This window comes from Pocillopora damicornis, chromosome 3, assembly GCF_964200805.1.
Source record: "Pocillopora damicornis chromosome 3, jaPocDami1.2, whole genome shotgun sequence".
In the NCBI taxonomy this organism is placed as follows: Eukaryota; Metazoa; Cnidaria; class Anthozoa; order Scleractinia; family Pocilloporidae; genus Pocillopora; species Pocillopora damicornis.
In genome coordinates this window covers 12,059,495-12,082,300 of record NC_142672.1, presented here as the reverse complement: position 1 = coordinate 12,082,300, position 22,806 = coordinate 12,059,495, and the positions used below count along the sequence as shown (strand labels likewise).

Sequence of the window (22,806 nt, the reverse complement as noted above, 5' to 3'; positions counted from 1 at the left end):
TAAATGTTAAAGAGACATATTTATCCGTGCGAAGTGTTAATTTCGTCAGCCATTTCTGTCTGAATAAACACTGAAATATATCATCTTATTCAAGGAATGAAAAATAAATCAAAACGAAACTGTGAATTTCGCCTTTCCTTAAAAATTCAGATCTAGTTTATCATTTATTGTCATTTAAGTGTTCTGGTCAACTCTAGAAGCCTCATTGCCGTTGCGAAATTTATAATTGATACTCGTTTAAAATTTCAGATCCACTTTATCAATTGTTATCATTCAAATGTTGTTGTGAACTAAAGAAGCATCAATGCCGTTGTTGAAATAGTAATTGGTATCCGGCAGTTTCTATATAATTTATTCAGCGCTTATTGTCTTAAAAAGAAAAACTCTCTTCGTAACCAATACTTATTCTCATAAATAAAACACACTTTGTTGTAAACTACACATAGCCAGTTACACTTGAGTCAAGGATAAATGCGATTCTACTTCCGGTCATATTCTGCAAAAATAAACGGCTGATCTCTCTTAACTCTCGACATCTTATTGGGTTGTCGCAAATGAATACTCTCTTCTGTCATATCGCTATAACTTACTTAATAGTCGATTATCAGGATTCACCTTCAAATCTTTCATTCTGTAACCTTAGCATCCTACGGTTTGCATTGTCAAAGAAGTTAGGTTAGGTTAGCTTTCAGTGAGGTCGCCTTCGTTTGTGTGATACATTCGGATTCATGGTAAGTACACAAACGCTAAAAATTCAACGAGTCACAAGCATTGGTAGGGAAAAATTAAAGTCTACCCAGGCCGGAAAATGAACTAATTTTAGATAGCTTATATAAACAATGTTGTTATTTTCATTCACAGTATGTAGGCTGTCAAGGAGTTGAAACATAGCACGGCAGCTCGTGCTGAGAACTAACACACTGAAAAGATTAGACCTATAAATAAAGTACCAACAACATCTGCATATCAGAGAGCATTTTGTTATTTCTGCTAAAGTGCGTGCTATTTCATTTAATGAGGATGGATAAAAACAAAATAAACATCTAGTGTCCTTAAGCATGAAAAAGCCGTCCACCCTCCTTGTTCTGAATGGCTGCCGGTGAATCCATCGGGACAGGTGCACTTGTACTCATAAGCAATATCCTTGCGCAATCCACCCTTGAGATGTCTGCGAAAAATAGAAGACTGAAATTACAGATACAGATAAAGACCTTTATTGAAGCTCCCTGAATTTGTTTTTCAGCAAGAATACAAACAGTTAAAAGAAATAAAAATAAAATTAAAGAATGTAAGCTATAGTTGCAGCTAAATATCTACATCAGAAGAATAAAAATAATGAATAATGAGGTTAACCTAATAGCAGCTTGTTACGAAAAATTGTTGCGTGCCTTGCGTGACTGTTAAGAAGTTTCGTGAGTATGCTTATTTAAGCCTAGAAGTTTCTTGAATATTCAATCAGTTTCGCATCACTGCGCATCAATAGTTTTTCAAGTTCGTGTAAAATGCTGTAAATAGTTAAACGTTGGAATGCTGCTATAATTAGGTTGGCCGGAAAGTTCTAGAATCTCATGCTGTTAAGTATTTTAGCCAATTTGTTTCACTATATGCATGATTGGTTTTTCACAAGCTGAGTAGTGTGATAAAGGTAGAGTTTACTCAAAAGTGTAACTGAGGTTGAGTTCAACGGCAGTTGTGATTATTTGAAGTTTGGCAGAGACTGTATGTCAGTGTTTACTGTGACGAGTTGTTTTAGAGTTTTGCAGCTATGAAGACTACGTTCATCATGAATAAATCATCTTTGCTGCTGTTCTGACATCGTTCTGTTTAGCTACAGACAATCATTTCCACTTAACGATCACTCGTAATACAGCTAAGTAAATTGAAACTTAAATTTCTTGAGACATTTTAAACACTTAAGATTGCTGCTTAATGAGTTACACAGTTTCGCTCCTCTATAAGCAAAAGATCTCTGACCAGTTGACAGACAACAAAAGGGTATATCCAGGGTACTAGCTGATCGAGTTTGCCAGTCATGAACACAAGAACGCAGCTCAAACTCATTTGCAAGGTAGTCTGGAGCTTAAAAACCATAGTTGCATCATTCAATTTAAGTCTATCTTTAATAGGGAGCCAATTCAATGATCTTACATCGCCAGAAATCAAGGACATTTCGAGCCCGCTAACAATTATCAGCGGTACATCGTAATACACTCCGGAACAGTAGAATATCAAGATAATTCAATATGGCGGCGATCATGGCTCGATCTGCAAAGAGGCGTGTTTCGTACCATGACTTACACAATTTGAGCACCGCAGATCTTCTATTTGATGAAAAGAAAAATAAAAGAAGACCTGCAAGTAAATCTTTGGGATTTTTCGAGGCAGAGCATGACTGTTAGTTTCAAAACGCCTAACTTGTGTACTTTTCTGTTAGGTTTGTTCCGGTTTATTATTTCTTCGTTGGTTAATGATTATTACTTAATAAGTTTCTATTTCAATCAGTTTCATTTAAGCACATGTACCAGATATTGTATTTCATATTTCATCGCTATAAGTTGCTGTCGACGCCACCAATTTTCTCTGCTATTCATGTACGATACGCTATCGGCGATTCATCTACAATCTTTAGGAGCTAGACCGAAGTAAGTTTTTCTTTATTTCACATTTAAGATATTTCCTTTTTTTTTTTTTGGATGCGTACATCGATTTATTTCTCGCTTTCAGTTCGCTTTATAATCGCTTCATTGTTAATTAGGCTAGTGTTACACTTCTCAGGGATATTTTCTTAGTTTTGTTTCTGCTGCATTTTCTTTTAGTTCGAACCACACATATTCAGCTACAACGTTACCATCAATCGTAACTACGCTATCTTCAACTTTACTTCGCCCTCTTCATCTGTGATTTCACACCGATCTCCTTATTTCGTTTGTAATTTTGATTGCGTACTTCAATTGATTAAACCGTGATTTATGTTGTGCGTTTGGATTGTCTTCTCCACTACAATAGTAACCTTTGAAGGTTACAATGACATGATGTCAGAATTTTGATTTGCTTTTATTAAATTTTCGCGCCAAGACTACTGAATTTGCATTTAACGCCTGGCATATTTTTATTCCAAAAAGGACCTGAGAACTAATTTATTTCCCAGCAAGAACATAAACAAATATGGCCGATGATTCGTAGATCAGCGTTGCTCGTGTTTAATAGTTTTCATAGTTTCATAGTTTTCAACATGGCGTCTCGTCACTTACTCAGCATGGAAAATAAGGGATATTCTGGCGCGTTGGGAAGTTTTTTGATGGGAGGAAATGACAATTTTACAGGATATTTTGACGCTTCGAACTCAGTAGCAGTCAATTTGATCGAGAGCAGTTGACTTCATTGCTGCACTTTCCTGTAATAGGCGAGTGTTTGGGATGGAGAACGACGGATTTTGAAGAACTGTATGGCGACTTAGGTCAATGAACAATGACAAAAGAACTGGCTCGAGAAGTAAGTTGTTTTTATTCATCGAATCACTGTGAGGTTTGATGAATAGCAGAATCAATACTGAATATGTCTCGATCGAGAGCAGATGGGACTATGAGCTCCTGATTGTTGTATTTTAGAAATTTTACAAATTTCCATACAGTTTCCTATGTTATTTGGACGCCATTATGGGCGAAATGCGCAAGCGCGCCCGCTATCTTGTCCAATATTTCTGCCAATGGTCCTTCGGAAATACGGTCATATTTTCTAAGTCTCAAAACGATTCGTCCAGCAAGTTTTGAACTTTTTGTAATTTGTCAATGTTGCTATTGCTGGTATTGCTCCAGACGCTTGAGCAATACAATAATTTGTTAAAAACGAAGGCATTCATAAGTAGCGACAGCGTTTTCCTATCCAAAAGATGTTTAATTCTATTGATTTGTTTTAACTTAAATAGACAGTTGGAAACACTCTTAATAAAATGTTCGTTACAACTGAGGTTTGCATCCAGCTGAACGCCTAGGTCTTTGGCGACAGTCTCAGTTGATATTTGTTTATTAAAAAGTTTTAGTTTGAATAGTGGAAGTCTCCGCAGTAGTTGTGGTACTCCAAATATCAGAACTTTGGTTTTACTTGGGTTGATCAGAGGCGAATTTTTACAGCACCATTGACATATTTTTCTAAGATCGTCGTTCAAGGCAGAAATGGCCACGATTGAGTCGGCAGGTGGGAAGGAAAGGTACAACTTGCAGTCGTCGACATAGGAAGCAGAAATACAACGCTCCGGAACAGAAAGAAGGTCATCAACATAAATAGTAAACAGAACGGGGCCTAGAATAGACCCTTGTGGGACGCCAAACTTAAGAGGGAGTGTTTTAGAAAACGTAGAAACTGCATCGCCTATTCGAACACTGTTTCCGTTCTGATTTACGGCCAAAATATTGTTGTTGGATAAGTACTTGAACGTGTTGATAGTGAAAGAGGGTTATTGTCGCAAGCGTGAAAGGAAGGCTGTTTTTTAATATTCTAGAAGATATTTTGTCCATTCCTGAAGCCTTGTTAGATGGTTATCTTCTGATCACATGTTGTACCTAATATTCCGTGGTTTCACTAAGTTTGAATAATTCTTGACAGCTGGTGGAAGAAACAGAAGCAGGAGGTAACGGTTCGAAATTCGAATTGAACTCGTTTTGTGAAGCCAACTCGCTTGCTTTTCTGGCACTCAAGCTGCCAACAGAAGTGAAAAGTTCTTTTATGCTATTAGCCAACCCAGTGGGATCTTCAAAATCCATTGAGCCATCTTGATTCTTACGTGGCAGATAACGATTAGTAACTTTTCAGGTAGAGTTAGAATGTCCCCTACTCTCTACAATTTGAGCCCTGACGTAAGCTTTTTCGGCAACTGGGATCTCCCTCTAGACGAAAAATTTGTATCCATTCCAAAGAAGAGGATCCTTTGTTTTCGACCGGTGCGCAATTATTTTGGACGTCCCAGAACAAGTCAGGAAATGCGTCAACCTGATCGTTTAAGTCGTCAAATACACTAATTATATGAAAAGGCGTGAGGGAGAGGTCATGCAGAAAGTTGCCGACTTTGTAATTTTTGTAGCTTCTGACAGTTACCTTACAGGGATTGATTCTTGGCTTTTTTAACTTCGGTGTTATATCTACGAGGATGTGATCGTTAATAGTTGACACTTTTGCAGATGGTTTAAATCTGCCGCTCGTATGATTATCGGAAATTTTGAAAAATCCCGCGTGTATTTTAAAGCTGTTTCTGCCATTGTTCCAAAGTAGCCATATACGGTCATTTTTAATCGTTAAACAAAGCCTGCCTAACTTTAAGTTGATCCGCTTTTCTTGATACGCATCAGGACATCACCAGAGGCAACTACGTTTTCATTTGTGGTCATAATAAGGTCAATCAAGGATTCGCTATTCTCTGTAACTCTAGTTGATTTGTTGATTGGCTGTGTGAGATTAAAGGTCGACCCGAGACTCTATATTATCTAGAAGAAGGTTGCAGTTGAGATCACCCAGTTTAATGACATCTTTAGTCCTAATAGAAGAGACTCCATGATACTTCAGCAAGATCATCCAGGAAATTTAATGGTGTACTCGGCGGACGATAAACTGTACAGAGAAGGAATGACTTTGGGCGACGAAATTGCACTTTCATCCATCAGAGACAGCTGATATTTTCTCCGCCGGAGACACTTTGAAACTTTTCTTATTGTGAACACACAGACCACCACCGGGTTTCTGCGGGCCACGACCTTGTCTTAACAAAATGTAGCCCGGAATATGAATGCTCGCGTTGTCAACGGATTATTCAAGCCACGTCTCCGATATCGTACAGATATCAAAGCTATTTGCGGTGACAGAGTCAGACAGTAGTACAAAGTGTTCCCTCGACTTCAACAAGCGAATATTTAGATCAGCAAGTTAGTGAAAGTTGGTCCTGGCTGTGGATGAACATCGCCGCTTGAAATTTTCTCTAGTATAGAGGGATTGAAGAAACTGTACCATTATCTGAATACAGTCAGAATTGTGTCATCGTTGGAAATTGGTGTTGATTTAGAACGCAAGACAATAATAACTTTAATAGTAACATCCTCGTGAGGTTTTTCAGGAACTATTTAAAACTTTTTACAATTTATAAAAGCAAAAATGACAATAAAACTCGAAATCACAATTTATGATGGTATTTTACTAAATTAAATTCTAGAGCTTATGAAGGAAATGTCTGCCTCAATAGTGTGCCTTTTAGAACGCGCTTGAAAGATGCTAATGAGGCACGTTGCCTAAGTTCATTATGCAAGTTATTCCATATGTTGGCCCCTCTGTAGGAAAATGTGTGCTGGCCTATAGCCGTTCTGTAAAGCGGAATCTGCAAAGAGTTCCGCGTACGAGTGTTACGAGTATGTATATTTTAGCGTTTTGTAAACTTGCTCGTTAAGTATTGAGGCGCAAGATCGTTCTGACATTTAAAGGTCAGAACGGAGTCTCTATAAAATAATTGTTCTTTAACAGGAAGCCAATTTAGCTCACGAAGCAAAGGTGTTAAGTGGTCAAACTTCCTAGAGTTTGTTACGATCTTGCTGGCAAAATTCTGAATAGATTGTAATCTGTTTATATTCTGGAGTGTGGTATTGGACCATACAGATGAGCAGTAAAGCATCTTACTAAAGACTAATGACGTTATTAACAACTCTGGTGTTTCCTGGTCGAAGCTCCTCTTGACTCTATTTATTTGGCAAAGCTTTGCGAAACAAGATGACATTGCACATGAAATATGGTGATCGTAGGTCAGATGGGGGGTCAAGAAAGATTCCCAAGTCCTTGGCAGAGTCTGTTGGCTTCAGTGTTTTACCCAAGAATACCACTTCGGGGTCTTCTGGTAACCTGCTTGACATCTGTGTGGTACCGAGGAAAAGGAGTTTAGTTTTATCGGGATTGATAAGTAGATGGTTCTCACAGCACCATTGCGCTACAATGTGAAGATCTTGTTCGAGCTTTTCAATGGCAGCATCAAGCTCAACGAGAGAAAATGACATGAATAGCTTTGAGTCATCCACATACGATTCTAGGTTGCAAAACGTCGGTGCCGTGGGTAAATCGTTGAGATAAATGTAGAACAACAATGGTGATAGGATTGCGCCTTGGGGGACTCCGTGAGTTATAGGTAGGGTGTCAGAGTAGGCGGAGCCAATTCTCACGTATTGCCTGCGACCAGTTAAATAGCTCTTGAACCATTTGACAGTAGAAGGTGAGGCTCCTAAGATGGAGAGTTTGTGGAGCAACCTTGCATGGTCAATACTGTCAAAGGCTTTGGATAGATCTAATAGTACTAGTGCTGTTATCTGCTTTTTATCCATTGCTTATCCGTGAGTAGGATGTTTAAGGTCTCTGTAGAATGAGCTTTTTTATTGCCGCTTTGGTGTGAGGTAAGGCGGTTGTTTTTTGTGAGATAGGCGCTGAACTGGTTCAAAACAATCCTTTCGAGGACCTTTGAGGCTACAGCCAGCAGAGATAACGGTCTGTTGTTGGCAGCTTTCTCATGGTCACCGTCTTTAAGAATCGGAATCACCTCAACCTCTTTTCAGTTGTCTGGAAATGTGCTAGTAAGGATAGAACAATTAATGATGTCAGTAAGAGGGCCCAATATGACAGGGAGACAGTCTTTTAGTACACAAGCGCTGATCTTGTCAGGTCCCGGAGATTTATTCATTGGGAGAGATGTTACAATTCGGCGAACCTCTTCAAGTGACACTGTCCGTAAATTGAATAATTCCATAGAGGTAGTTTCTATGCCATTTTCGGATGAAAAATCTCGGACTATGATGTTTTCCCTCAAGCGCTGTGCTGCGTTAGCGGCATTTAAGCCGACTTTAGCAAAAAGCTGATTGAATTCCTTGGTTAAGACTGCCACATCCTTTGTAAAGGCTGGTCTCTGCTTATCTTTGGAGGGGATGGCGCGATTAATAATTTTCTAGAGTGAGCCAGAGTTGTTTTTATTAGCTGTGACCTCTTCAAAGGTGTGATCTCTTTCAGCTTCTTGTAGCTTTTTCTTGACCAAGTCACGGGAATGTTTGAAATTTATCCACTCGGTGTCTTGGTGAGACTGTATGAATTGCTTCAGGAGGAGATCTCGTGATCTCATAAGATCCTTGATTTCCTGGTTCACAAAGGGGTACGGTCTACTCCGAAGTTTAATTTGTTTCACGGGAGCGTGCAAGCTCAGGACAGACTGCAAAGTGTCATTTAAAATATTGAGCTTAGAGTCTACATCGGTTTGAACGAAGATAGTGAGCAGGGAATCCGCTTCCTTCGCTAGATCTGTGACAAAGAGATCCGCATTATACTTCTTGTAACTTCGAGTGGTTACGTACTGAGGGGTAATCTTGGGTTTCTTAACCTTGAGCTTGACAAAAACAATTGAATGGTCACTAATTGGTCGATGTATTATGCCGCTAACAAGCACTGAATTGTTGGAGGAGACTAGGATAACGTCGAGCAGAGATTCAGTGGTCGCTGTTATCCTGGTTGGTTTTGTGATGAGTTGTTTCAAGTTCATATCCGTACAGAATTTCTCCAAAGCTTTGTATTCAGTGCCTGTTTTCTTGAGGCCATCGCAGTTTAGGTCGCCTAAGATTGTGATCGGTTTGTCAAGCAGCAAGGCTTGAATATAGCAGACTCCAAAAGACTCCAAAAGGGCATCTTCGTTCCTATTAACAAGAGCGTTTTAATGTGGTGCCACTGGGATTCCATCATGAATTATATCGACTATCAAGCTAAAACTGTCAATTATTAACTAGCTAATCAGTCAAGCAGCCGTTGTACTTGGTAACCAAAATCAACGATCTCATCATTTCACCAACGGAGGGATTAAATCACAGTGACATTCTTCTTAAAGTGCTGTTACTCGTAATAAGAAAGTACAAGATACTTTTGGCAGTTTTTCTCAATTCCCCTGCCTTAACTGTTAGACTCTCAAGATCTGATCGACAATTCTTCCTTTCAGGTTTCCAAACTTTTATTTGTAAACAGGTTCAGAGAATTTTGTGCTCCATCAGATACAAAACCCATGTTTAATTCCCATGTGTCTTGGTCACTCATGGGAATTAAAGGCTTGATTTCCACTTTCGATTTAGAAGTAACCTCGGCAACAGTTTCTTTAGCAATTTTTTTGACAGCATTCGAGGACTTTCAAGGAAGCTGTGAGAATCGAAATGTTTCAGACAGGTTCGGGAAATATTTGTAAGGGTCCGCGAAGGTTTGCGAAGACGACAGACTCCGCACCTATTGGCGGAGAGAGAAGAAGCAGGTGCACAGGCTCACTAGCATTCAAGGGGCGGTCGGGCTGAGGTGGTCAGTGAAATTCTTCAACTATTGCGCGGGAATGAAACTTCTATGAGAAACGGAGTTGTTAGTTCACCAAAAATCCTCAATGGCCCCCAGGGTAGCGTGTTATCTAGGACTGCTACCTTAATTGAAATGCCTTAAGGACTTGAAAACCTCCAGCAAGTCTCAGAATTATGAGACTCATAACCTGTGCTATGTTTCAACTTCTTGACAGCTTACATGAGGGTCCCCAATAGGGTTCTTCAATCCCACGATCCCGACTAGAATTTTCTCTCAATCCCGTTATCAGGACGGTTTATACCAGCCAATCCCGATCCCGATCATACAATTTTGTCTTGGTCCATTTCCTAAACGTAAGAGGGCCTCTTCGTTAGGATGATTGATTCTAAACCAGGATGGATGGTCACCGTCAGATGTAAGTTTCTCTCTTTTCACAAAAATGACGATATCGTTCATTCAAGAAGTTTTCAAAGCACAAATAAGGTACGCTAGTCACGGTAACGACTTTCTTCCGTTTAACTTCAATCACGTACCAAAAACGGATCAGTAACGACAAGTGAGTATCAAAGAAACGAATAGCAATGTCAACAAGTGCACGAAAGACAGAAGGTGACGGCAATCCCATTGTTCCATAACAAGGTAAATAAAGAAAAATCATAGCACGTTCGAGTAGAGAATACCAAGAATCTGGATTTGAAAAACAGCACGCCGTCCAATTGGTTCCTATCTTTAAGCCCTCTTTTGTTGCATTTCCAAAGTTTCTTGCGTAATCTAACACGCAAGAAACTTTGGAAATGATGCGTGTCGAAGTTAAACGGAGGGAAGTCGTTCCCGTGACTAGCGTACCTTATCTGCGCAAAACTTTAAAAACTTCTTGAATGAAACGATATCATCATTTTGGCGAAAAGAGATCGTATCAAGAAATAGTCCTTACGTCTGACGGTGACCATAGACTTCATCGGATCAATCCTAGTTTAAAAAAACCATCATCTAACTAAGAAGCCCTCTTACATTTAGTAAATGGACCAAGACAAAATTGTTTGATCAGGATCGGGATTGGCCGGTATAAACCGTCTGGATAACGGGATTGAGAGAAAATTTTAGTCAGGATCGTGGAATTGAAGAACCCTATTAGGGACCCTCATGTAAGCTGTCAAGAAGTTGAAACAGGACACGGCAGTTCACGCTGAGAACTAACACACTGAAAAAACAAGACCTATACGTAAAATACAAACAACATCTGCATATCAGAGAGCATTGTGGTATTTCTGCAAAAGTGCCCACTATTTCATTTCATGACGATGGATAAAAACAAAATATACATCTAGTGTCCTCAACGTCGTCGCTCTAGTGGCGGTAGCATACCCTTTTAGTAAAAAAACGCCGTCCACTCCCTTTGATCACAATGGCTGCCGGTGTATCCACCGCAACAGGTACACTTGTACTCATTAGCAATATCCCTGCACAATCAACCCTTTAAACAAGGATTTTCTACACAGTGGTTAATGTCTACGTAAAATAGAAGACTGAAACTATGTCTTCGTTGGAATTTGAAGCTGATTCAGAACACGAGACTCCAAAAGAGAAGGTTCGTTCGTTTTTACAGGTGCGTTTTAATGTGGTGCCACTGACGCCGCGTTTCGCTTTTCCAGCATTAATTAGATCGACTATTAAGCTAAAACTGTCAATAATTAACCAGCTAATCAGTCAAGCAGCTGTTGTACTTGGAAACCAAAATCAACGATCACATCGTGTCAGCAAAGGAGGGATTAAATTACAGTGACATTCTTCTTTTAGTGCTGTTATTTGGCTTCAAAATAAAAAGTAACAAGGAAAAAACAACCATTAAATCTGTTATTAATAACGATAATTAACTGGTGGATCAGCCAAGTAACTATTGCACTTTGTAGCCTACAAACAAGTATTACATCGTGTCAACAAAGAAGGGATTACATCACAGTGATGTTCTCGGTAAACTTCTCTTATTCGTCTACAAAATGAAAATAAGGAGACAAAACAACATAAGCAAGCACGCACAATATAGTCCCTTGCCATTTATTTCAATTGCCCTGCCTTAACCGTTAGACTCCCAAGATCTGATTGAAAATTCTTCCTTTTAGCTCCTATACTTTTACCAGTAAACATGCAAGTTCAGAAAATTTGGTCTTCTATCAGAAAAAAATAACCTATCAGCTGATAGATTCATGTCATCTTTTCATGTGCATGCTCGCTGGATAACGTATTTCAAAATGAGCGCTAAAAAGAAGTTAAATGCTCATTAATTGAAAATTTAAAAAGGGATGCGATATAAAATGTTTGAGCTTTACTGCCTTATTGCAATTACATATGTAATCAAAGCTATAACAAAACTCTCGAACGTGATTGGTTATCACTGGCCCGATTTGAGCACTAATAGGACAGTGTACGCGTCATGTTTGTAATTGTACAGTGTACTAGGACAGTTAAAGGGACAATTAACACGTCATATCAGCGTAAGTGGACAGAACACGTGATAAACGCGCGATTTTGTCTCGCATTTCGCCGATTTAACTCTTGTTTTGTTTTTCTTTTAATAAAGACGTATAACTGATGTCCAATCTCTTTCTCAAATGTCATCATAGTTTTGATTAATTGGTGACAGAGCCTCGAATCGTCCAATTCTTTCTGGTAATCATACTCGTAATTGACAAATCAGACTCCTGCTTCGCGATAGTCTGATTTTATTTATCACTCGTAAGATTAGCGACCGTATTAGACTCCACTAGGTCCAGAGTTCCTTCTAGCCTCTGGGCACTACTCTTTAATGAAAACCAGTCCATTGCCCCGTCCCCCCCCCCCCCCACCCTTCTCCCCTTCCTCTGCCGGTACACGGATCCTTCAGTTTCACTTGTTGGAAGGAGGAGTCGTTGTAAAGTTGAATGTCTCTATGTACGACGCGTCAACTCTTTAACTCCCAAGATCTGATTGTTAATTCTCCCCTCTAGCTGCGATACATATCCTTGTAAATTAGTTAAAAGAATTTTATGTAAGATCGAGATAACAACTTCTACTTCATAAGTTTCAATATTGTCATGACTTGTTTCCTGGGTAATGTAAGGATATTATAGGGAGAGGTTTCATGTTGGTCATTTCTGAGAGTTAAGAATAAGTCTCTGTAAAAATCAAATATCTTAAGAAATAAAAAATTTCAACCCCCCTACAAATTTTGCATGCAGTTAGGCACTCAGGGGGGATGCACAAAAAACAGGGAAAACGTTTATCTGAATTTCTCCAAAAGTGCACCGATTCTGGAACTGAAACTACCCACATAGCTGGTTATATTGTTCTAGTTTTTAAATATGTAAAAATATCTGCGGGCCTGCCTCTACTTTTTATAGGGGCAATTCGCGAAAAAAGCTCAAAAATCAGATATTGCATAATTTGGCGATGTTTACATCTAATGTTCTCAACAACAAACGTTTCAGAAAAAATGAAACATGCAAGGCCTTGAAAGAATGTTATCTTATGGGCAATATCCCGAAGAGAAATATCGCCTCTGGTTGTTATCTTGCCCCTTCTTTCATGGGAATTTGAGCAATCCGAAGTCCTCTGAAGATACACTGTTATACTCGTATGTCATTTAAAACATGTTAAAGTCGGCTGATCTATACGAAACTATCCTCACACCGGTCATTTGCCATAAACATGTACCTTGTCACGATAGCCTGACGCTGTATTTCTCCATGAATTTTCTATCGGTCGCCCCAAAGAAGACGAGAAATGGACATTTTTCGATATATCAGCAGTTCCGCGCATTCTAAGTAAAACCAACCAAACAAAAAAAGGGAAACTTTGATTGAACGCTCGTAAATACTAAGAATCTGAGAGCAGAAATCTCAATTTGTCAGCGGCAGTACTACATGTAAAACCCAGTCGCCACAATAGCAATTTGTACGACTCGCGTGAAAATCATCACAAAGTGGAGATTTTGAATTACTCAGTATCTCTGCAGTACAGCAAACGGAACAGGGATCTCATCACAATCAATTTCCAAAAATTTAGCCTTTTTCAGGGAGCCTTTCACGCGCTTGAACGTTGTATTGGCTTTGAGCCTTGAGATTTATTTCCCTTGACAATAAAAAGCTATTGAAAGTGCTTACAAAATTACAAAGGAACTATTTTTGGTGTCGCTTGGACCGAGAAATACAGATTTGAAATAATTAATGCTGTCACTGTTGAACTAACGGGCACGATCTTCTCAGTTATTACATTGATAATCTCCACATCAGGGGCGGATCCAAGAATTTCTCAAAGGGGGGGTTGTACACTATTTTAGTAACCTTTAACGCCAATGTGTGGAAGGCGAGTGACGGCCCCGTGCCTCTGGCTCTTAAGGGGTCCGGAGCCATGCTCCTTCCCCCCCGCAAAAAAAAATTCCGATTTTTCCCTCTAAAGCGCCATGCACAGAATTCCTGAGACTTGAAAAGCGTTGTGAAGGTATGATATGAAATTTGGAGTTTATCTTATTTTTCAGCAAGAAACCCAAAAATAAAAGTGCATGATTGAAAGGGAACAGTATCAAAAATAGTTATTTGTGATTTCTCTACATACCTCGTTAATCCAACAACGTAGCCTGAAAAAGTCTCTTAGGATGAGCTTTTACAAAGGCCTCGCATATCTCGTCTACCTCGAATCTCTCAGGGTAATACACAGCAATAATAGCGAGATCTGAAAAGCGCTCTTTACACATCGTTGATCTGGTGCACGTCTTGATCTGTTTCACGTGCGAAAAGGACCGTTCAGCTTCCGCACTACTGATTGGTAGGGTGCATGTAATGAGAAGAAGACGATGGATATTTGGAAAAGCATCCTCATCACACGCGCCAAGTGCGAATAGAAGATTGCTTGGAAGATTCTTCTCTGCTGACTACCACATAATTTACCATCTTCGCAGCTCATTCCCAAGGGATTTGGGAAATGGAAGGTCATTCTCCCAGAACAACATGCCTTCTGTTGCTTCAGATAGCTCAGATAGTTATTAACTATGATAGAGGGTACTAGATAAAGCAAGTGACGGGTGTGGCGATCTTCGTCAGAAAATTGGTCTTGCATTTGAATAGTCAGAGAATCAAGAAGGGAAATAGCCACAGATTTTTTGTAATGATCAATTGGGCTACAACTGGGAATGTTTGAGCGATTCCTCTGTATGCGGCTTGTCTTTCTGGGTCTAGCTTCAACAATTCCCAATTTCTCAGCCAGGTCTAATATTTGTTTGTACCAAACTTGAAAGTCGCTGTCAATGTTTTTTCTAACGGACTTGATGTTTCCAACTACATCGTCAACCATCATGAAAGCTTCTAAAATATCTTGATCCCGTTTCTGCAGCTTTGATGCAAGAGCTTTGACTTCATTAAGAATATTTTTGGTCGCAATAAAAACCACTACGGTCTGGAATGACAACAAAGGGGCTTTCAGTCCCTGGGCTTTTGTAATAGTATCTTTGTCCCAATTCCAGCTTCAGTAGACGATTTCAAGTTTGGGCACTCATGGGGGGAAATAACAGCATCTAGAAAGGTGACTAGGAGCTCATACATTTCCAGGAAAAGATCTAAGCACGTGTGTCTTTCCACCCAGTGTGTCTTGCATAGACCTGGAAGCTTACTGTGGGAATTCTCGGGCAGGTATTCTTTCAGAGTCAACCCAAACAGCTGCTGTCGCTTTGGGCTGTTATTTAAAAATAAATATGCTTCGTTAATCAGACCTACCAAATTTCGCACTTCTGACAGTTTGCATGATGCTGCGATGGAGAGGTTCAGGCAGTGAGCATAGCAATGTGTGAAAAGAGCTAAAGGACTGATCTCTTTTATCTTGGCCTGCACTCCTTCCTTTCCACTTGACATAACGGAAGCTCCATCACATGCCTGACTACGGATGTTGTTAGGATCCAAAGAAATAGATGTATCAGAGAGAGATTCCAAAATCTTTCTTGAAATCATGGTGTCATTTGTTCGTTCCAAATGCATGAAATTAATCAGGCATTCTTTAGCACGAGGCTCGTTTGGCGAGGACTGGTCCACAAACCTCAAGCATAAAAATAAGATCTCCTGGTTTGAGTGTGGATCAGTACTCTCATCAGCTATGATTGTGAAAGGCAGGTCCTTAGTCCTTAGCTCTGCTGAAAGCCTTTCCTTAATTTTTGACGCCTACACGTTCGCGAAATGTACATTACCTTTTCATAACTTGACAAGCAGTCGAATGATGGAAGTGGAAAAACTTTGTAAAAAAAATTTATTTATAATTAATTTATGAAGAATAAAACAAATAACAAGCGACAAATGCTCCTCAAAGGGGGTTGCAACCCCCTCAACCCCTCTCCTGGATCCGCCTCTGTTACATAATAGCCGACTATCAGGATTCACCTACAAATCTTTCATTCTGTAAGCTTAGCATCCTACGTTTTGCAATGTCAAAAAAGCTCTCCATTTCCCTAAAACTTCAAGTTTTAAAATAGCAACAGGAATCTGTGATATGAACGACAGAGGAACTTTGATACCTGAATAACGAAAAGAAATTCCTATGACGAGGACGCAGTTTTTAACTAATTTGAATATAAAATCATGTAACAGCAACAATCGGTATGATTGTTTTTTCGCGAGGAAAATTAACAATACAAAGCCATCATTTAGCTATCGTCATGTCTTCTGCAAATGTTGTATGCGTGAATTTAGTCTTCATTCAATAAACAGCAATGAGACAAAATTTAAAATTGAGCTCTCCGATAACACCATTCGTGCACTGTCAAAATGACGTCAAAGTTTACGTTAGTCTAAATTGTAACCCGCTCAGCGAATGTAAAAGTAACCAGAAATAAAATCAAAATTGCGCTGATATCGCAAACGCCTTCGGAGCTTTTTCTTGACCTTCAAAGACTACGTCATATCGCGCCATGGGTGAGATGCTCTTGGCGGACAAAGCCATGCTTACAAGCCGCGTTCCTGTAGTGGAGTAGTTATCACTTCTGCTTTATACACGAAGAATTGCAGGTTCGAACCCTACTAGAAAAACGTGTCACAATTTGTAGGTTGGAATCCTACTAGAAACACGTGTCACAATTTGCAGGTTCGAATCCTGCTAGAAACACGTGTTACAATTTGATTAATGAAGAAACTATAAGATCAGATTCATCCATTGCAAAAATCCCAGGACTTTCAATGATTTCGAGTTGGTTTTATGTGTTTCCGTAAATCTCTCATAGCCATTTTTGCTCTAAAAAGTCGAAACCTCCACGGTTGTAACAACTTCCTTTATTGTGCGATTATTTCTCAACAATTCCTGAGCGTTAAATCTGACTATTTGAGTCACATTTACTCGCAAGGTTCATTTGCTTACTTACAAATTTAACTAGAGGTACATACTCTATTAAATAATTTGATCAGTTACAACTGCTAAACACGTTTTAACGGCATGCAAACTCGTCTGAGGTTTCTTGTCGCCTTTTCCTTAATGAACACACATGTGTCTCTTTCCTACGATACAAGATTTACTACTTTGTTAAATTGGTGAAGAGAGCATGATATATTATACATTTTTACGAGGGATTGGTTTGTTTTCACTATCGGTTCTCGTTAGGCACTGAGGTTGATTGAACACGAGTCTCCAAAAGAGCACGTTCGTTCGTTCGTTTTTACAGGTGCGTCTTAATGTGCTGCCATTGGTGCATATCCCTCACATTACGAATTATAACGACTATTAAGCTAAAACGATCAATAATTAATTAGTCAACGAATCAAGCTGCTGTTGTACTTTGTAATCCACAAACAAAAATCATTTTGGATTAGCCATAGAGGGGATTGAATTGCAGTGATGTTTCTCGCAAACAACTGTTATTCTATATGAAAAATAAGGAAACAAAAACAGCATTAACAAGCATGTAAAAGATAGTTTCTGGTCGTTTTTCTCGATTCCCCTGCCTCAACCGTCAGACTTCCAGGGTCTGATTGATAATTCACCTTTTCGGCGTTAGGTTTCACGAATAGTGTAACGAGACTTCTAATGGTTACGATACGATTTATAAGCGAAATGATAACGAAATGATTTGTAAGCGGCGAGTCCATGCCTGACTCCGGTGGAGAAGTAAATAAAATGATTAAAAATATCCTACAATCCAAACGGCCGCGAAGCGTTACAATTGGTCACAGTCTTCAAAAAAACTAGATTGAGAATAAACATATCAGGAATTATTGATTTGCCTGAAGTAGTGGTGCCGTTTTCATCGAAATTTGGACACACTAATAGAACCCTTTTTTTCGACTGCGAAGGCGACTTCCCCACACAAAGTTGTGAAATATCTGCTCACTGAAATGTCCCGTTTCTGCAGACATTTTTATATATATACATTATATTCATAGCGTTAAAACCGTCTCAAATTTTGTGATCTGCTATTCTAAGCTACAATTGCTCTTGAAGACTGAACTGGATTTGGCAGGATTTCCCCATTACGTTACATAAAACATTCCACGCAATACCATATGAAACGAAATTCTGTGAGGGAATTTAGACTTGATCACGTTCTACAGCGATTCGTGGGCAATAATCTCCTATCAGACGTGGTTTCATTTAACAATCAACGCGCTTAACGCCCTGAAAATACCTGAGAAGATACATCACTGTACATAGAATGTTTTTTTTATTTTTCCATGGCGCGACAGAGGGAAGCTATTCACAACAAAATGCCGAAGCTGAAGTTCGGACTCGAGCTGTGGGTGGTTGACTCAAAGTCTAAGCTTTCGCGGTTTGTTTACATCACAAGTCACGTGACACTGCAAGTGCAATCTAACACCGAAAAGGTGAATTCTTTCCTTCAGTTGTGACTTTAATACTTCTAAACAAGTTAAGAGAATTTGGTTCTCTATGAAAAACAAATCATGTATTTCAGTCAAAAAAAAAAAAAAAAATAGGTGTTGGGAGTGTTATGTGAAATGCGCTCTCTCGATGACATATTACAATCATATGTAAAACTCAAAGGGCAACTGGCCTTAAACCGGGGCTCGCTTTGGTTTCTGAGCACTGCTAGCGGTCTTAACTCCCAGAAGTGATTAACATGAAACTTTTCCCTAAAATATCCATAGATATATCTTGCAAACAGGTGATGAGAATATTCACACTTACCAGGTAAAAGTTGTTATCCTGATCTAACACCAAATTCTTGTACCTGATTTGCAAGGAATGTGTGACAGTTAGACGGGAGAATTAGGATGAAGATCTTGGGAGCTAAAGGGTTAAATGTAATGTCAGTCCATTACAGCTCACCCTTACCCAACGCACACTTTCCGTCTCCCAGAATACGTTTTTCCCAAAAATCTCGGCCATTGCTACACAATTGGACCAGTAGGTTACCTTAACAAGAATAAAGCTCAATCCTCATAGCGATCGCCCAATTCCAGTCCATCGGAATAACTCGAACATAGCGAACATAAATGAGCGGGTTAAGATCGTGGTAAACTACTGTGTCTCTGTCCTTGTTTCCTTGGAAAACCTGAGTAGAATATATTTGGTCGTAAAATTAACGAGAGTAAGTTTTTTTTCTTTTTATACTATGGGTTACTCTTACCCAATAACTTTCGTGAATGCTTTTCTGTAGGTTCAATGACAGAGAGTATATGGCCCAGCCTAGTGTAACTGCTTTGTGGCTCAGTGGAAAAGGATCAGAATGCAGAATACAAAAAGGTTCTGCTCCTCATAGGGACTTTTTCTCCGCAAAAAGGTTTGTGCAATTAAGCATATTTTTTCATACCGTGTCTGATACGTCTCCGTCTCGCTTGTGGACTCTAAAAGTTTGTCCGTCATCGCCATATTGTGGCTTGTATTTAGTAACCCACTGCTTTGATGCAGGTTTCCCCTGCGTCGCTATGCCTATTACCCTTATGATATGCTGAAGATCCACTTGCAGCCATTGGTTGATGTTTTTCTCTCTAGCTGCCCAGCCACCATGTCTACCCGGGTTTTCGGATCCTTTGAAATGTAATCTAGCATTCGGTGCGGCATGTCTATCATTAGACATGGAGGAAGCGGTGATCTGTGAGTCAAAAATAGCACCGCTTCCCATGCCAAGGAGAACTGGGGTTTTTGGTGATTCCGCACGTGAAATTGAGACAGAGAAATGCAATCGCACAGACATTGATTTGTTTATCATGGAATAAAGGAGGATTTTGAAAACGGTTGAATAGAAATTTAAAAGCAAGTGCAGTTTCACCTTTCCACTTTATCTCAAGCATTATAATAAAAAATTTGATAAAGATAAAAACTTTGGCGTGAGTTAAATCTCTCCGACTTACAAGTGATGGTCAAAGCTCTATTACAAATGAAAATTGTAATAGAAACCGGAAACGGTTAAAGTTTACTGCGGCACCTTTGGAGTATCCAATGGTTTTTGGATCCCTGAAGTTTACCTTGTCTAATTTCTGGATATGTTTAAATTGCTTTCCATATTGATGACTCAACGCTATCATGTTTTCGCGATGCATTTCGTTAGCACATCAGCATTTGAAGCTGTGAATAACGCAGTGAGTGTCCTCGGCTTCTTCAGCAGGTTCTTGTTTCCTTAACCCAAGATCTCATTATTAATTCTCCTTACTGTCTGCTATACAACTCTTATGATGCTAGTTCTGAGAATTTGGTACTGGATCAACTAGAAAATCCTCAAACTTATCTTTCATTATTCTCATCACCTGTCTGATTGATGTTGTATGGTTATTGTAAGGAGAAATTCTGTCTTGGTCACTCAAGGGAATTTAAGGCTTGATTTCCACTTTGATTTAGAAGTAACCTAGGCAACATTTTCCTTGGCAATTTTTTTTGACAGCATTCGAGGACTTTCAAGAAAGCTGTAAGAATCAGAATGTTTCAAGCAGGTTCGGGAATGTTTGCGAAGGTGTGCGAAGGTTCGCGAGGACGGCAGACTCCGCACCTATTGGCGGAGAGACAAGAAGCAGCCGGGACAAGTAACTCATTGTAATTTAAAAATGAAGTCGTTGACATTAATCTCAAGAATACCTTTCAAATCAACGCTACTTACATTTGCAGTTGACGACTTTTAAATCTTCCTTGAAGGCCAGACAGTTGTGCTGAAAACATAAGAAATCATTCATTTTTCATTTTATCGGGTAATCAGTACGTCCTCCAGGTTCATCACCCTATGGAGGCTGCACTAGTGAGCTAAATGAAGGCCTTTAGATGCATCTTTAAAGTTTTAGCTTCAAGCTAAATTTTATACTGAATTTTGTGCACTAAATCCGTATGACCACTTTTGGTCCATCTGAATTTATTTAAGAACTCTCAACTTAAATTTATTTAACTTTATTGAGCTTCGAAGCAGTTTGCATACATTGAATCCAATGATACTGAGATTTAAATTACCAGTTATCTGGAAAAATTGCTTATTTTTCTTTGAATGACCGTAGAACATATTGATTATCAGCGCTCAATGAAATGAAGTCTATTCGCCTCTAAAAGAAGAAGATGAAAAACCACCATTTTAGCCGCATACACGTCAAACTACTTTAGGACCAAACGATAAACACATTCAAAGAAAAATATGACAGATGGAAAGTTTTCACATCTGTCGTCGAAATATGAAGATTTTATTGGAAAGATACCACGAACGAAAGACAAGTGTCTCGAGAAATCAATAACAACTTCTTCTTTGTCTTCTTTCAAGACCTTTTTTACCTTCGTGTCGTAAAATTGGGTGTAAATTGCTTCTTCGTTGTATTCCAGTTGGTTTCCTTTCTCAGTAAGGAGAACTCATCCGTCGTTCAACTCACAGGTTCCCTCACTTTTGAAAACGTTTCTGAAATTTGTTGAAACGCATCGAGGGTCTCTCTGACATAGCAAACCACAGGATACAAGGCTTGCAGAGTGAATTATTTTGAACGTGAAGCCTTTAAGTTGGCGATGATTGTAAGTTATCACTGGATAAGAAAGAGATGATTGCTTGAGAAATGCTTGAGAAGCTACGACTTCGGACATTAAGAACAAGATAAGTCCAGCACACAGAGTAAAATTCATTTTGATTTTCTGGTGATGACCTCGTCTAAGGTATGCGTACTCCCTAGCTTTGTAATTGTGTCTTAGGCGTTTTCATCAGAAGTCAACAAGGGAATGATATTAAATAATTTACATAAAATTTGGAGATTTCAATGATTTATCTTACCAATCATAGCCGCCGAATCGACAGGCTAATTGAAAGGATGTACGAAAGCTGGATAACAATACGATTTCAATTTTAATTAGATGTTAAAGAAGATGACATGTCCGCGTGACATTTTCTTTTTGAATGAACAAAGATATTATTTGATTCAGAGATTTAAAATAAAAAATGACCCCGTCGTTCATTAAATTTTTTTAGCTTGTCAGTTCTTATCATATAGCCTTTCCTGTTAGCTATGGACTCGTCGATGTAGTTGAGATATTATTATTGTTATCCACTGTAGAAGTTTCTGAATAATTTATTAAGTACTTAACCTCTTTAAAAAGACACTCTTTAAAAAAACACTTCTCACAGACAAAATGTACTCAGTTACAACTGAGCTGAAAATTAATGATACTCACTAAATGTTTAAGAAACTTCTAGACACCAGTTATTATGTCAACAACTGCATCAAGGCAAAATAACATTTAAGTGATAACTGATAATCGGCGATGGCTGCAAGCTATAGCGTGATGAAACAAAATAGTTTTCATCAAAAGAAATGAAATGAAATGCTCATAGTTTAGACATCACAAATTTGAAAGCAAATGGAACACTTCTCGCAGACAAAATATGTCCAGTTACAACTGAGTTGAAAATTAATGCGGTTTTACTTGCTTTCATTAACAATTGGCACTCAAGAAGCTGGAGTTGCTCGAGGCGTAGTCGAGAGCAACTCTTACGCATCTTTCGTACTCTTCAAACTTCCCAATCTGCCGATTTTTTTGCCTCTACATCGCCAAGACTGTGATGGACCATCTTGCCCGCTTAGGTAGCCAATCAGAGAACAGGATTCACTTCATACTGCCCACGGGCACTGCCAGCGATATAATAACAAAGCTTAGCGACTTCTTATGATCAAATAAATGTTAAGGTAATAAGGTTTTATCAACTGAGTCGATAACGTAAATTTGCAACAGTAAGAGTTTCAAAGCTGACGTTCGAGCTTTAGCCCTTCGTCAGAGCGAGAGACGAAGTGCTAACGCTTGAAACATCACCTTTGAAACTCTTTACGGTGGCCAATTTACGTTATCAACTCAGTTAATAAAACAAAATTACGTTGTTATACTCTTCCACCGACGCAGCAACACAGTTTCTTCAGAGACTCACCCCTTTATTCAAATATACTATGCTTTCAAGTCTCGTGAACGCAATGGTGAATTGGCGGTATGAAAACACTGACATCAATTAAATTACGCTACCTCAAGATGCACACATTTTTAGACATACACACATTGCTTCCATTA

The 22,806-nt window shown here is 39.0% G+C and overlaps 2 protein-coding genes and 1 pseudogene across 4 annotated transcripts in view; all 3 read right to left on the bottom strand.

The window, feature by feature from the left end:
• The window catches only part of LOC149048248 (retinoschisin-like), a 68,002-nt gene that overhangs the window by 10,059 nt on the left and 35,137 nt on the right, over positions 1-22,806 (bottom strand). The window lies entirely within an intron of this gene.
• Positions 127-21,440, bottom strand: LOC149048250 (retinoschisin-like). Of its 3 annotated transcripts, none has more exons than XM_089199033.1 (3): positions 19,106-20,375; positions 18,709-18,847; positions 127-1,168 (listed from the first exon to the last, which is right to left on the bottom strand). In XM_089199033.1, the coding sequence occupies exons 1-2, from the start codon at positions 19,502-19,504 to the stop codon at positions 18,710-18,712; spliced, it is 537 nt and encodes a 178-aa protein (XP_089055159.1). In that variant the 5' UTR covers positions 19,505-20,375; the 3' UTR covers positions 127-1,168; position 18,709. The 3 variants fall into 3 exon arrangements, 2 of the variants coding, with proteins under 2 accessions (XP_089055159.1, XP_089055158.1); XR_016184612.1 differs by lacking the exons at positions 127-1,168; positions 18,709-18,847; positions 19,106-20,375 and adding exons at positions 16,604-17,200; positions 20,387-20,435; positions 21,040-21,440; XM_089199032.1 differs by lacking the exon at positions 127-1,168 and adding an exon at positions 16,604-17,200.
• LOC149048251 (52 kDa repressor of the inhibitor of the protein kinase-like) lies at positions 13,928-15,308 on the bottom strand (annotated as a pseudogene).